The following is a 13,731-nucleotide window of genomic DNA, read 5'->3' as shown; positions in this document are numbered from 1 at the left end:
GAACAGGCAGATCGACGAAGTACACTGCTGAGGGGAGCAGCGGGCGGGTCAGGAGAGGTCTGCCACGCCATGTGGCCACCTCCGGGGCAGGCGGGGATTGAACTCATGCTGAAGTGGCTTTAGATTCTCAGTGCTGTGCTTTAACCCACTGCGCCACCAGGGAGGGCCAATTTTGGTAACTTCTTAAGAATGAGGTACCTTTACCAAATGGTAGAAAATCTGTAACTTTGGAACTGCAGTAATTTCTTTGAAGGAAGACTTCGGGTAGATTGTAATAAGACACAGTTATTATCTCAGGATTTCTACTTAAAGGCCCAGAGATAATGAGTTTAAAAAGGCCTTTTAGGTATGCATATTTGAAGACAGCATAATTTTCAATTATGCTCTTATGTATATGTAACAACTTTCAACCAGATCTTAAAGATAATGATAAAAGTAGTGACTTCTTCTCTTAAATATAATTACTTTAGAAATCTTATAAATAAATACAAAGATGGACAGTATGTTATGTATTTAAATATTTTTGGTTTATTTTGTGATTAGGAATTAATTCAGAATGCAGAAGATGCTGGGGCTACAGAAGTTAAATTTTTATATGATGAAACTCAGTATGGAACAGAGACTCTTTGGTCAAAGGATATGGCACAATATCAGGGTAAGAATAAAAATTAGGAGCAAATTTTACATTATGTACTAACAGGTGATTTTTAGTGATTTATAATATTCTGTTTAATGAATCACTGTATTTGACATCTTGGTATATTTAATTTCATTTACTCCGGTGTTTGTCCCTACTTTTGATGAGCAGGTATTTTGCTAGTTTGTATTTTTAGAAAATAAAGAATAAAAATCGCAAAACATAATAGTAATATAAATACATAACTGCTTCTATTAACTTGTATTTTACATTAGTAAGACAAAAGGACTTACCTTTTCTCTGTGTGTGTGTGTGTGTGTGTGTATCTAGATGTATACATAGAATATGTTTATCTTCTCTGCATTTGGAAAGAAGTAAAAGAATATTTTTATGTATTATTTTCTGCCTTTAGGATTCTCTTGAAGTGTTTTGAAGTGAGTTGTGAGAAAGATTGAGGAGAGTTTATCCTTTTTTTAACCCATTGTGCATATATATCACTTCTTCCTATTTAACTCATCTGTCTTTGAGCACACCTAGGCTGTTTCCATAGCTCGGATATTATAAATAATGCTGCAATGAACATACATGTATGCTTTCAAACTAATGTTTTTGCATTCTTTAGGTAGACACCTAGGAGTGGAATTGCTGGATCATTTACATTGGAGATCCATTTTTATTATTTTGTGATAACATAAAGCTGGGTAGTGGTGGTTCATGCTTAATGAAATAAATCAGGGCAAATACCAGATGGAGTCAATTATATGTGGAATATAGAAAATCAAAACAAAAGGTCAGATAAAGTCTATATTGTATTATAGCAAATTTTACAAATCTAACTAGAACTGAGGATACCAGAGAGAGAAAGAAAGGGGGAAAATTGGTAGGGAGGGAATACAGTGGATACGGTGGAGGAGTATGGGTATCTTGGTGTAAGATGTGGTGTGTTAACAACACCTGAAAGGGGGTAATCTTATGCTTCTAAATTATATATGGTTTTGTAAATCAATGTTACCTCACCAGCAACAAAAGATCAAGGAAAGACGAGAATAGGAAGATGAAAGGCAATTAAGAGAACCATAATCAACTGATTCCTGATATTTCAGGCTTACTCTTTGAAATGTGCTCAAAAGAAGGTTTGTAACTTTTACTATAGCTCTAAAGTCAATGGTATTGTGAATAACTATGATAGAAAGTTACTGAAAGAAAGGAGGGTCAGTTGAGGCTTTTCTGGATGTATTTTAAATAGATGCAAGTTGTATTTTTAAGAAGATGGTTAATGGTTTTAGGAGGCTAATTTCGTATTACTAAATATTTAAGCAGTAAATATTTAACATTTATTACAACTATCATGTATTCATTCTTAGGTCTAATCTGTAATGTAAAAATTGCATTTTTAATGTATAAAGATAATGTGATGAGACCCATGTATCAGGAGGTTTTCTTTCTTGTCCTGCCTCCTACTCTCAGATTTTAGGCAAGTCATCTCACCTCCATCCATTTTTGTAATAGGATTAAACCTTGCTAGGTTACCACTTTCTGAAAGTCTGTAATTTAATGTAACCATTGTTTATACATGTCAGAAGTGGATAAAAGGGTTTTTTCTATCCTGATCCTACACAGGTCTGCCATATTATCATCTCCAGGAGCACCCCTTTGTCTAGTGGTCCTCTGTTTCTTGTCAATCAGGTCCTCGCTATGATTAAGTAGATTACTGAGATTCACTTAGTTTCATTCTGCTCACCTATAAAATGGTGATAAGAACAGAATCTACCTGTCACTTATTTTGAGGATTAAAGGACATAGAAGTGATACAGTGTTTTATGTCTGGTGTTATAGGTACATCAGAAAAGTCTGGGTTAGGGGAGTATGCTAGAATGTTCTCTGTGATTTATTTGATTGGAGAGTGCACAGGCTAATTTACTTCATCGTAATTCATAAAGCTATATACTTAAGAGCTTTGTATTTTATTGTATGTATGCTATACTTTTGTGACTTTTTTAAAAAAATTGTCATTATGTTTTAAATGTTTAAATTACTATACCTAAATATATTCAAAGAATATTAGACATTCTGAAGTCACAAAAGTAGCATTCCAAAAACAATTTGTGTAGATTTATACATATAATATTTTTTCATACATACAATTTTATTTAAAAGATCTGCTTTGAAGACATTATCTTATTATTCTGAAGTACTTTTTATCGCATTCATAATTTTCAAAATTATGCAAGTACTGTCTTATATAGGAAATTCTAGATACTGAACACAAAAATAGCACTTATTAGGTGATTACTAGCATTACCAATTTTTTGTAATGAAATAATGTATTATCAAGGTTTCTTTACTTAAATAGTACCTTTTTTGCATTAATTTGACTATTAATATTTCAGATTTTTTTAATAGCAAATTTTCCATAGTGTATTTATAGATAATTCCATTTACAAAAAAAATTTCAATATGCTATTTAGTAACAAATTGTACAAAGTGGTACAGTGGTTAATTTCCTAGTTTGCTGTGTATTTTAGGGTAGCTGAGTATTGCAATATCCTTCATTTTCCCTATTTGGTCAACAATACTTCATTTCTTCTGCTGATAATTTTTATCATTAATTTGGATTTTTATTTTACTCTGAAATCAAGATTATAATGTAGAATTTAGACCAGCTCCAACTTTTGAGGTGTCTGGAGGCAGGACAGGCAGGACCCTAAGATGGGAAGGCGTCGGCGTGCAGAGATTCCAAGCCACTACATTAAATAATGTAGAATTTAGATTTGCCTAAAATCTGAGAGTAGGAGGCAGGACAAGAAAGAAAACCTCCTGATACATGGGTCTCATCACATTATCTTTATACATTAAAAATGCAATTTTTACATTACAGATTAGACCTAAGAATGAATACATGAATACATTTTTTCATCAAATAAACATTTTTATGGTGAGGAAATTATAAAAAGAAAATAGAGCACTTTGCTACTTTTTGAATACTTTTGTGTACATTTTAACATCTAGGGTCAGCTCTCTATGTATACAACAATGCAGTTTTCACCCCAGAGGATTGGCATGGCATTCAGGAAATAGCAAGAAGCAGGAAAAAGGATGACCCTTCAAAGGTTGGAAGATTTGGAATTGGGTTTAATTCTGTCTATCATATAACAGGTATAGTATTTAGTTTTTTATTTTTCATGTTGAAAGTTATTCCAGTCTATATTTTGTAATTAGTTAACTTTAGAGATAATACTGTTTTAAAAGGGATTTTTCCAAAATTTTCTGTTAGTGGCAAGAATGTTGTCCAGTATCACTGTCTTGAGTTGCATTAAATTACTATTGTAACTATGCCAAAATTCATTATATGATGCTAAAACTTCTGATAATGATCCATTGGAATCAATACATATATTAAATCATTCATGTGAAGTTTGAAATGTATCTCTTGAAATGCTTGCTCAGAATTGTTACTCGATAGTTATCAAATTTATTTTTACAGATTTTCTTGTGTGTATTCTTAAATATCAGGACGTTAAAGAGGTAAAATATTCTGTGCTGTTTAACAACTGACAAATTGAAGATCTTTGAAATGATCTTGGTTTATTTTCCTCATAAAAACTTTGTTCTTCTTAAACTTTGGAATAATTTAAAGATTATTTTGAAATAATTTTTTGAATCTAAAAATGTGAGGTTTCTGGTTCATAGTTAAAATGGAAAATGCTTGAAACTCAGGCATCCCTAAAAGCACGTGGCTACATTTCCAGAATCAAAGTTCTTTGTATTAACTATAGTTTTGTAATAGTTTTTTAAAATGGATTCGGTTAGTTTCGAACTTCTATTGTATTTTGAACTTGTGGGAAGAGAATTAGAGCTGACAGAGCTATAGCTATAGCTAGGGTAACCATAAAGGTTATTGCCCAGAGTGGGATATTCATGAGAGGAAGAGGGAATTATTTTTCTCTGCCTACTAACCTCAGTTGGGATTGCTTTAAGCAAGTGGACTAACTAGATCTCCCCACCATAAAGGCCAATTATGGGAAGACTTTTTAAAAATTTCATTTACATTATATTATATGTAATATTGTTTTAAGTGGCATCAATTATGTTATATAATAAAACTATATTAAGTTATGTAGTATAAAACTATTATGTGAATATTAACACTCAGGTATTTAGCTATTTGGGAGTTAACTCTCTGGTCTGTGACATGTAATGTGGGGACACGTTGATGAATTGTGTAAATGTGGAGACTGTTAAACAGGAATGTATTGTTTAGAGCATCTAGCTGACTTCCTGCATCTGCATCTCCTTGGATTTGTCCCCTGTTGAGAATAAATATGTAGTTCTTGGAAAGTATTAACTAGAATTCTGTTCTGTAATCTGAGTATTTGTAAAGGTCATAGATCATTAGATCATCTTTCAGGAGTCTCATGACATAATTTCAGAATGGGAGTGAGAACACTGTAAAAGGAGTGTAGTTGTAGTCGAGAGTGCATAGACCTCGTTGTTGATCAGTTTTGGGGTCAGGTTGGTGGACGTAGCATTCCTGTTTAAAATAGCGAAGTGAGGAGTTGGAGGTTGTGACTTCTAAGCCTGCCATAAATGGCCATAACTATTAATCGTAGACTTTGTTGGAATAGCATTATTCATGAAGGTTAGGTGCTAAATTCAGCATGTGACGTAAAATCTCAAAATTGCCTTCAGTAGCTCTGTAGCTCTGTGGCCTTATTAGGCATCAAGGTGAAGAATTCCTCATAATATGGAGCACATCCCACATATCAGGTTACTCTACCAGTGTTCAAATAACTCTCTGTCCTTGGTTGAGGAACAAATGACTAATTTTTATGGGTTTTAGGGGCCATTCGACACAAAACATACATCTCTGAAGCACTGCACTTATTTTCAGTGTGGCAAAATGCTGCTAGCATGAGAGGCACTTCTCTGAGAGGTAGAGAGAGGAAGACCCAACGAGGGAGTTCATTTCAAAATCACTCCAGAGCTTTATGCTCTCTGAGTAACATGATAAGCAGAATTGCTTACATGGTAATTTCTCTCCTCCACTTTTTAAAAATTGAATGTGCAGTAGAAGTTTCATTTTTTAGTGGTTTTATTTTGAGCATAGGATGCAATACTGCTCTGTTTAATTGGGTCCCCATTGTGTTGTGGGGCTGAGTGTAAATGTCCAGATACTCTGCATATTTTAATTGTTTAGTAAATGTTTGAATGTCGGAGACCAGCTCCAACTTTTGAGGTGTCTGGAGGCAGGACAGGCAGGACCCTAAGATGGGAAGGCGTCAACGTGCAGAGATTCCAAGAGGGGGGAGAGGGAGTGAGGAAGACACGGGAGCCGGAGTTGGGTGCAAATCTTCCTGCTCATCTTTTTTGCAGGTCTTTATTTATACTGTTTAGCAAGATTTAGTTACAATAATGCCTCAAGTAAGTTAATAAGAAATTGACATAAAAGTTTTAAAGGAAGAGGAGAACAATGCATCCTCTTCCTGCTACTTTATGGCACACTATACTATACATCTTTGTGATAACTTTCATGTCAGGTAGCCAATTTAGAGCTAAGGCAAGCCAGTTACAAACTGATGTTGCTACAATATTTTTTGATATTATGATTATACAAAAAAGGGAGGTCATAACATAAGTTAGCAGTGGAAATTCTGATATTTCAGAGCTTTTCCCAAGCTACCCGGAATCTGTCAGATGATAGCCGTTGCATAGTTTGTGTCATTTGAAGATATATCTTAGGTTTTATAATAATATAGTCTCTAAGCCTGATACCTAATTGAATTAGATAAATTATTTTTCATGTTAAAAGAACTCTCTTTAAAGCTAAGTTAAATTTGCCTTCAGTTTAATCTGTTTTTGAGTCATTTTATAGCTTATGCTTTTTCATATGTAAAATTTTGCTAGGAATTATACATTGTAATTACAGCTGCCCATTAAACTTCAGAGTTGATCACAAGTGCTAAATTTCTCTTTACAGATGTTCCTTGTATCTTCAGTGGTGACCAGATTGGGATGTTAGATCCTCATCAAACACTTTTTGGTCTACATGAATCAGGCCAATGTTGGAACCTCAGAGATGATAGCAAAGAAATCAGTGAACTTTCAGACCAGTTTGCACCATTTATTGGCATTTTTGGAAGCACCAAGGAAACATTTATAAATGGCAACTTTCCAGGAACCTTTTTCCGTTTCCCACTTCGCCTGCAACCTTCTCAGCTTAGTAATAACCTCTACAATAAGAATAAGGTTCTTGAGTTGTTTGAATCTTTTAGGGCAGATGCAGACACAGTGCTGCTCTTTTTGAAAAGTGTTCAGTATGTATCCTTACATGTCCGAGAGGCTGATGGAACAGAGAAACTCGTGTTTAGGGTGACTGCTAGTGAGAATGAGGCTCTGAAACATGAACGGCCAAATTCTGTAAACATTCTGGGAACTGCTATTAGTAACTACTGTAAAAAGATTCCAAGCGATAGTATAACTTGTGTGACATACCATATAAATATAGTTTTAGAAGATGAGAATACTAAAGATACACAGAAAACTTCTTGGTTGGTGTGTAATGGTGTGGGTGGTCGAGGAATATGTAGTAAGCTTGATACTCTAGCTGATGAATTGAAATTTGTCCCAATTATTGGAATAGCCATGTGTTTATCAAATAGAGATGAGGAAGAAAGAGGAGCGATATCTGATTTCTCAGGGAAAGCATTTTGTTTTCTTCCTTTACCACCTGGCGAGGAAAGTAAAACAGGCCTCCCAGTTCACATCAGTGGGTTCTTTGGCCTGACCGACAACCGAAGGAGCATAAAATGGAGAGAGCTGGACCAGTGGAGAGACCCAGCAGCCTTATGGAATGAATTTCTGGTTGTGAATGTTGTCCCGAAAGCCTATGCCACTCTGATCTTAGATTCAATAAAGCGTCTGGGGGCAGAAAGGAGCTCTGATTTTCCCTTGTCGGTTGATGCCATCTACAAGCTTTGGCCTGATGCAAACAAAGTCAAGGTGCACTGGCAGCCAGTATTGGAGCCTTTGTTTCATGAGCTATTCCAGAATGCAGTTATTTATTCCCTTAGCAATCACTGGGTCAAATTGGAGCAGGCCTACTTTTCAGAACTTGATGAAAGTTTGGAATACACAACAGCTGTGCTCAACTACCTCCAGAGCTCAGGGAAGCAGATTGTCAAGGTACCAGCAAATCTTGCTGCTGCTGTTCAGCTCACCGCCTCCAGTGCAAAGCCTGTGAGGAAAGTGACTCCAGCATGGGTAAGACAGGTGCTGAGGAAGTCTGCACACTCAGGAAGTGCTGCTGAGAAGCTTCATCTTTTAGAGTTCGTGCTTTCTGACCAAGGCTACAGTGAACTGCTTGGGTTGGAGCTGCTGCCTTTACAAAATGGACATTTTGTCCCCTTCTCCTCATCTGTAGCAGATCAAGATGTTATTTATATTACCTCAGAAGACTATCCAAGGTATGGATCACTTGTTTTTTATTTTAATTTATTTATCTGTATTTTACATCATTGTTCATTTTTGACAGTGTTTTCTTTCTCCTCTCTAGTGTGTCTCTGTAAAATTCCCCCCACCAAATCACCTGTGCACCATCACCATAGTCCCTTGTGTTCTTACCTCCCCTGTTTTGATCCACCTCCCTCCCCCTTCCCTGCCAATCTCTCTGATTTATAGTTGCCTTTTTTTTAATTTATTATCCCCCCCTCCAGATTCTGCATTCGTTCCCTCATATAAGTGAAACCATCTGATATTTTTCTTTTTCTTTCTGGCTTATTTCACTGAACATAATTCTGTCCAGTTCCATCCATGTGCTGCACATAGCCAGAGTTTATCCTTTTTGATTGCTGAATAGTATCCCAATTTGTATATATACCACATCTTGATCCATTTCATCTGTTTTTGGGCATTTGGGTTATTTCCATAGCTTCCCTAATGTAAATAGTGCAGCAATAAACATAGGAATGCAGGTATCTTTTTGCATTAATGTTTTTGTGCCCTTTGGGTAGATTCCTAGGAGTTGAATTGCTGGATCATATGGCAGCTGCATTTTTAGTAGTTTGAGGGTCCTCTACACAGCTTTCCATAGTGGTTGGATCAGTTTGCATTCCCACCAGCAGTATTGGAGAGTTCCTTTTTCTCCACATCCTTGCCAGTATTTGTTGTTGCTTGCTTGTTTGTTTGTTTTTTAAAACATGTGCCATTCTCACTCGTATAAGGTGATGTCTCATTGTGGTTTTAATTTATAATTCCCTGATTATAAATGATGTTGAGCAATTTATCATGTATTTGTTGACACTTGCATTTCCTCTTTGGAGAAGTCTTTTAAGCTCTTCTGACCATTTTTTGACTGTGTATTTTACTTTGTTTTTGTTGAGTCATGTGAGCTCTTTGTAGACCTTTGTGGTCAGTCCCTAATCCGTTTTGTGGATCACTCTTTCTAAATGTTTGCTGTTAGATACTCTTCTGTTCCCACCCACATTTAGAGTCCTTTACAGTGAAATTCATCCATTACTAATTAATGTAGATTTTAGATTTTAACAAAGATTTTTGTGGAATATAAAGTCTTTGGAAAATTATGAAAGGATACATTTTTACATTCTAAGGTGAAAAAGCATTCAGATTTTTCTCAGTTAAAAAGTTAAGCAGTTGTTGCTGCTTTATTTACAATTGGAAAGACATGGAAACAACCCAAATGCCCAAAAGTGGACGACTGGATTAAAAAGATGTAGTACATATACACAATGGAATATTAAAAAAATAATATTCCAAAGAAAAAATAAACACATGGCTTTTGCAATAGCATGTATGGAGCTGGAAAAGATCATGCTTAGTGAAATAAGCCAGAAAGAAAAGGAAAAATACTGGATGGTTTCACTCATAGCAAGAGTATAACAGACCAGGCAAGAAAATAATAATAATAATGAACAGCTATATACCAGAGACATTTAATGGGGGTGGAGTGGGGGATGGGATGAAAAATAGGGGAGTCGGGGGAAGGAAGTGCACTGGACTGTGGTGATGGCACACAGGGGATTTGGTGATGGGAAACCCACGGGGATTATAACTGAGATGGAAAAATGCACAAGATGATGTAAAAATAAACTATTATATTATTTAAATAAACTTAACTTTTTAACTGAGAAAAATCTGAATGCTTTTTCACCTTAGAATGTAAAAATGTATCCTTTCATAATTTTCCAAAGACTTTATATTCCACAAAAATCTTTGTTAAAATCTAAAATCTACATTAATTATTAATGGATGAATTTCACTGTAAAGGACTCTAAATGTGGGTGGGAACAGAAGAGTGTCTAAATAGTTAAGCAGTTGTTTTTCTGGGCAATTTAGAGAACAGGTCTCTGAAAGCAATGGTTATAAAGTGTTATAACAATAATAGTAATAATAATAATAACAATAATAATAATAATAAAATTCAATAATGAGTTATTTTGACAAAAATTAATTAAAATGAACTAAAATGGTATATTTAAGTAATTTTTATAAGTAAATGAAATGCATTTACATTTCAGAAAAATATTAACTTTATTCTAAGATGTTTAGACTATTTCTGGTTTTGGAGAGAGTACATAATGCCCTTGTGTTTTAAACTGAAGGCTAGATAATATTTGATCAAAAAGTATTGAAATGTTGATGTGTGCATTATAATTTATATAAAATAATACATTTAATTGGTTTGAAATAAAATGATTAAAACTTCTTACTTAGAATTATTAGAGGTTTATAATTGCTAATGCTCTTTTCATTTTTTAGGTCCCTTTTCCCAGGTCTTGAAGGAAGACTTATTTTGGATAACTTGAAACCTCACCTTCTAATTGCTTTAAAGGAAGCTGCCCAAACCCGAGGTATTATAGTTAGTTTTTATTTTAATGAACTACTTATAAAAATAGCCTGTTTAAATTTTCTGTTGAGTTGAAACAAGATGATATTACCCATAATTACCCATTTTAGACTCCAGGTCAGAAATTTCATATGGCACTCCCTAATACATTTGTTTTATATTTTAAGATACATCAGTACTGAATTCTGACATCTAGAAGAACCCAACATTGATAATTGTATTTAAAGTCTCTCCTGTCATGGTGTGTGGTGTACATATGTGGAAATGTCTTACTCTTTTACAGAGCTTTACAGTTTTTTAGTGCTTCCCCATATACTTTCTCATTTGAGTCCTTTGCCTCATAACACCCTGTGTTAGTGAGGGCAACTATCATCAGAAAAGCTGCACAGATGAGAGATAGATGTTAAGTTCAGAGTTATCAGCTCACACATGTCTAAAGCTCAGGTCTTTCACCTGTTGGCCTTGTTGCATTTATTGCCCATACTTTCTTCTCCATGGGTTTGTGTAGTTGTGCTGAGTTCATTTCAGAGGAATGGAGACAGATAAAATGAGCCCCACAATAATGTTAGGAGAGTGGATTCTTGGAGTCTTAGCAAAGGATGGGCATCCTATTGAGAATTTATTTTTAGGAAAAGGCAATATGCTTTGGGGAAAAAGTTTAATGATTCTAAGTATAATATCAGAATTCAACTTTTGAAAGCACTTTTCCTCTTATTGGCCTAATGTGATATTGATACTCTCCTGAAAAACTCTGGTTTTGTCCTATGGTTTAAAATTATAAAGCATCTTTATGATGTATCTTTATAACTTATATATTTTTCTTTCTAAAGATAATGACTAAAAGAAAAGTGGCTACTAATTGTATATCTTGATTCATTTAAGTATAATAGAAGGGACTTGGAGTAAAGGAGGTAAATTAAGAATGGAGTCAAAATGACAAAGTGAGACTAAAGGAAAATGAGTATGTAAATCTGTTTGCCATAAAGACTTTGTCATTATGAGTATGTGACATTGAGTTTTCCATTACCTAGGTAAATTGGAAATTGTTGTCTTCATAGTAGTCTTTTTGGGAGTCTAAACAGATTCCTATAATACAGCCTTTATTTTCCCCAAGCTTTAGAAATTTTTATTTTTCAAATTCTCTGTACATTCTTATATAAAACTTTATATTGAGATGTATTTACATACAAAAAATTACACGTATCCTAAAATAGGCTTGGAATTTTACAAACTGAACACACCTAGGTTGAAAGCTAGAAGATTATTAATACCCAGACACCCTTCTCATAACTTTTCTAGTCATACTTACACAATGGTAACCCACAATCTTGACTTTTAATAATACAAGTGAATTTAGTTATTATGCTTTCTACAGACAGAATTAACAGGATATGTACTTTTTGTGTCTGCTTCTTTCACTGAGCCTTACACTTTTGAGATATATCCAGATTGTTGCATGTAGTTATAGATCAATCTTTCTCATTGCTGTAGTATTTCCTTAAGTGCTCACTGTATTAATTTCTTTAGAAGATAATATTTTGTGTTAATGAGAGTTTCTGAGATAGATATAGATTTGGAAATCAGTCAAAAGTTATTCAGAACTACGTTAAATAACAAAGGTAGAAGACCAAAAAGATCGATTTTACTCCCAAATTTTCAAATACCTTGTGACACAGGGCATTGTCACAAGTTGATCTTTAGCCTTAGCTGAGTTGGGGGGTGCAGGGAGAGGGATTTGTTGTTTAATATTTAGGGAATTTAAAATTATGCTTTAATTTAGGTAAACGGACATCTTTACAAAGTTGAGTCTTTGTATTTTTTATATATTTTTTATTTAGTATGGATTCTGGTTTGTTATTTTGGCATTATAATGTATGCATGTATTTTGTTTCTTATTTTGGTTAGATTTTTTTGGACTGTACACTAGATGGGGCATCTTAGATGTTGTTTTGATTGTTCGTCATAATGTGTGACTCAGCTTACCCATGGTCACTTTTCTTTATCTTGTGTTAAGTGTTAGGTTACCATTCTCGCAATTATTTAATAATCCTGATTTCCACCCTTTTCAGTATTTTTATTTGGCCATATGGGTGATGAGTAATTGCATCCTGGGCATTGTTGCTATTATTTTTACACCATTTAATTCAGACCCAAATTAGTTTCCTGATAATAATACTTTATTGTCATAAACAGGTGAAATGTTTTGGGGGCTTATTATTGACAGATAATCAGTTAACTTGCTTTTGTTTCCTGAAAAACAATGATGAGTCAGTAAAATATACAGAGATGAGGCCAGCAGATAAAGTCAAAAGTCACCACTCGATTAGTGAAAATTCTGGTATTTGAAACATGCCTTATGGCAGGCCGTAGGCTACTGCTACTGTATTAAACAGGTATCTGCCAAGTCCAGTCATAGTTTGAGAGACTGCAGTCTTCATTATGGGACCTGGCCCTGCACAAGAGAACATGGAGAGTTGTCCTGAGACAAATAGCTCAAAATAAATGTTTTTACAACTTGAGTCCTCATCTTCTCCCAAATCAGTTTCTCCTTTTGAGTGTTCCTATTGACAGAGATACCTATTATCTAAAAAGTTACTCAAGAATTAACGCTCAATTTCTCAGGTTTGTTCTACACAGTTTCCAGGTTCTGCTGATTAAATTTTCTGTTATCAGTCCCTTTTCTCTTCCTGCACTATCTCTGCTGTAGGATAGGTCCTATATTTCTTGTGAAATTATTACTACACAAATCTCATGAACTCCTTTTCTTCTGTGCTGTTTCTTCCTCTAATCATGTCCCTCTTCTGCTGAAGGTTTTTGGTTTTGTTTTTGTTTTTGTTTTGTTTTTTTTTTTGACTCTTTCAGGATACATGTAGACTTCTAAGGGTGGACTTTAAGCTTTCCAGAATTATGAATTTGCCATCTCATTGGCCATGACTCCTTCAGTATCCCTCTCGTGTGTTTGTTGTCCCAAGCACTTGTAGATAAATTGAGTGCACCCTTAACCTCATGAAAGGTTTGTCACTACCATGGGGCACAGTGCCACTTCGGGGGTTTATTTGGTAAACTATTTCCCCATGAAAGTTTTTTTGTCTCTATATTTTTGTATGTGGTATTTATTGCTTTAGCTTAGAACATTCTCTTTTGGTCCTCCATTTTGCCTAATTTTACTTATCACTTACTATTCCACCTACAAGTCTCCAAGAGTCTTTTCACATCTTTTTCCACACTTTTG

At 34.6% G+C, this 13,731-nt stretch overlaps 1 protein-coding gene across 1 annotated transcript in view; it reads left to right on the top strand.

The window, feature by feature from the left end:
• SACS (sacsin molecular chaperone) overlaps positions 1 to 13,731 on the top strand; it is a 57,783-nt gene that overhangs the window by 23,807 nt on the left and 20,245 nt on the right. Inside the window, exons 5-8 of the mRNA XM_004680148.2 lie at positions 544 to 655; positions 3,647 to 3,793; positions 6,615 to 8,100; positions 10,412 to 10,503. Of these exons, the coding sequence (XP_004680205.2) occupies positions 544 to 655; positions 3,647 to 3,793; positions 6,615 to 8,100; positions 10,412 to 10,503 (1,837 nt within the window). The remainder of the gene's footprint in view (positions 1 to 543; positions 656 to 3,646; positions 3,794 to 6,614; positions 8,101 to 10,411; positions 10,504 to 13,731) is intronic.

Source organism: Condylura cristata, unplaced genomic scaffold, assembly GCF_000260355.1.
Source record: "Condylura cristata isolate star-nosed mole 26May11 unplaced genomic scaffold, ConCri1.0 scaffold00010, whole genome shotgun sequence".
Taxonomy (NCBI): domain Eukaryota; kingdom Metazoa; phylum Chordata; class Mammalia; order Eulipotyphla; family Talpidae; genus Condylura; species Condylura cristata.
The sequence above is the reverse complement of the archived record's forward strand: the minus strand, read 5'-3'. Positions and strand labels throughout refer to the sequence as shown.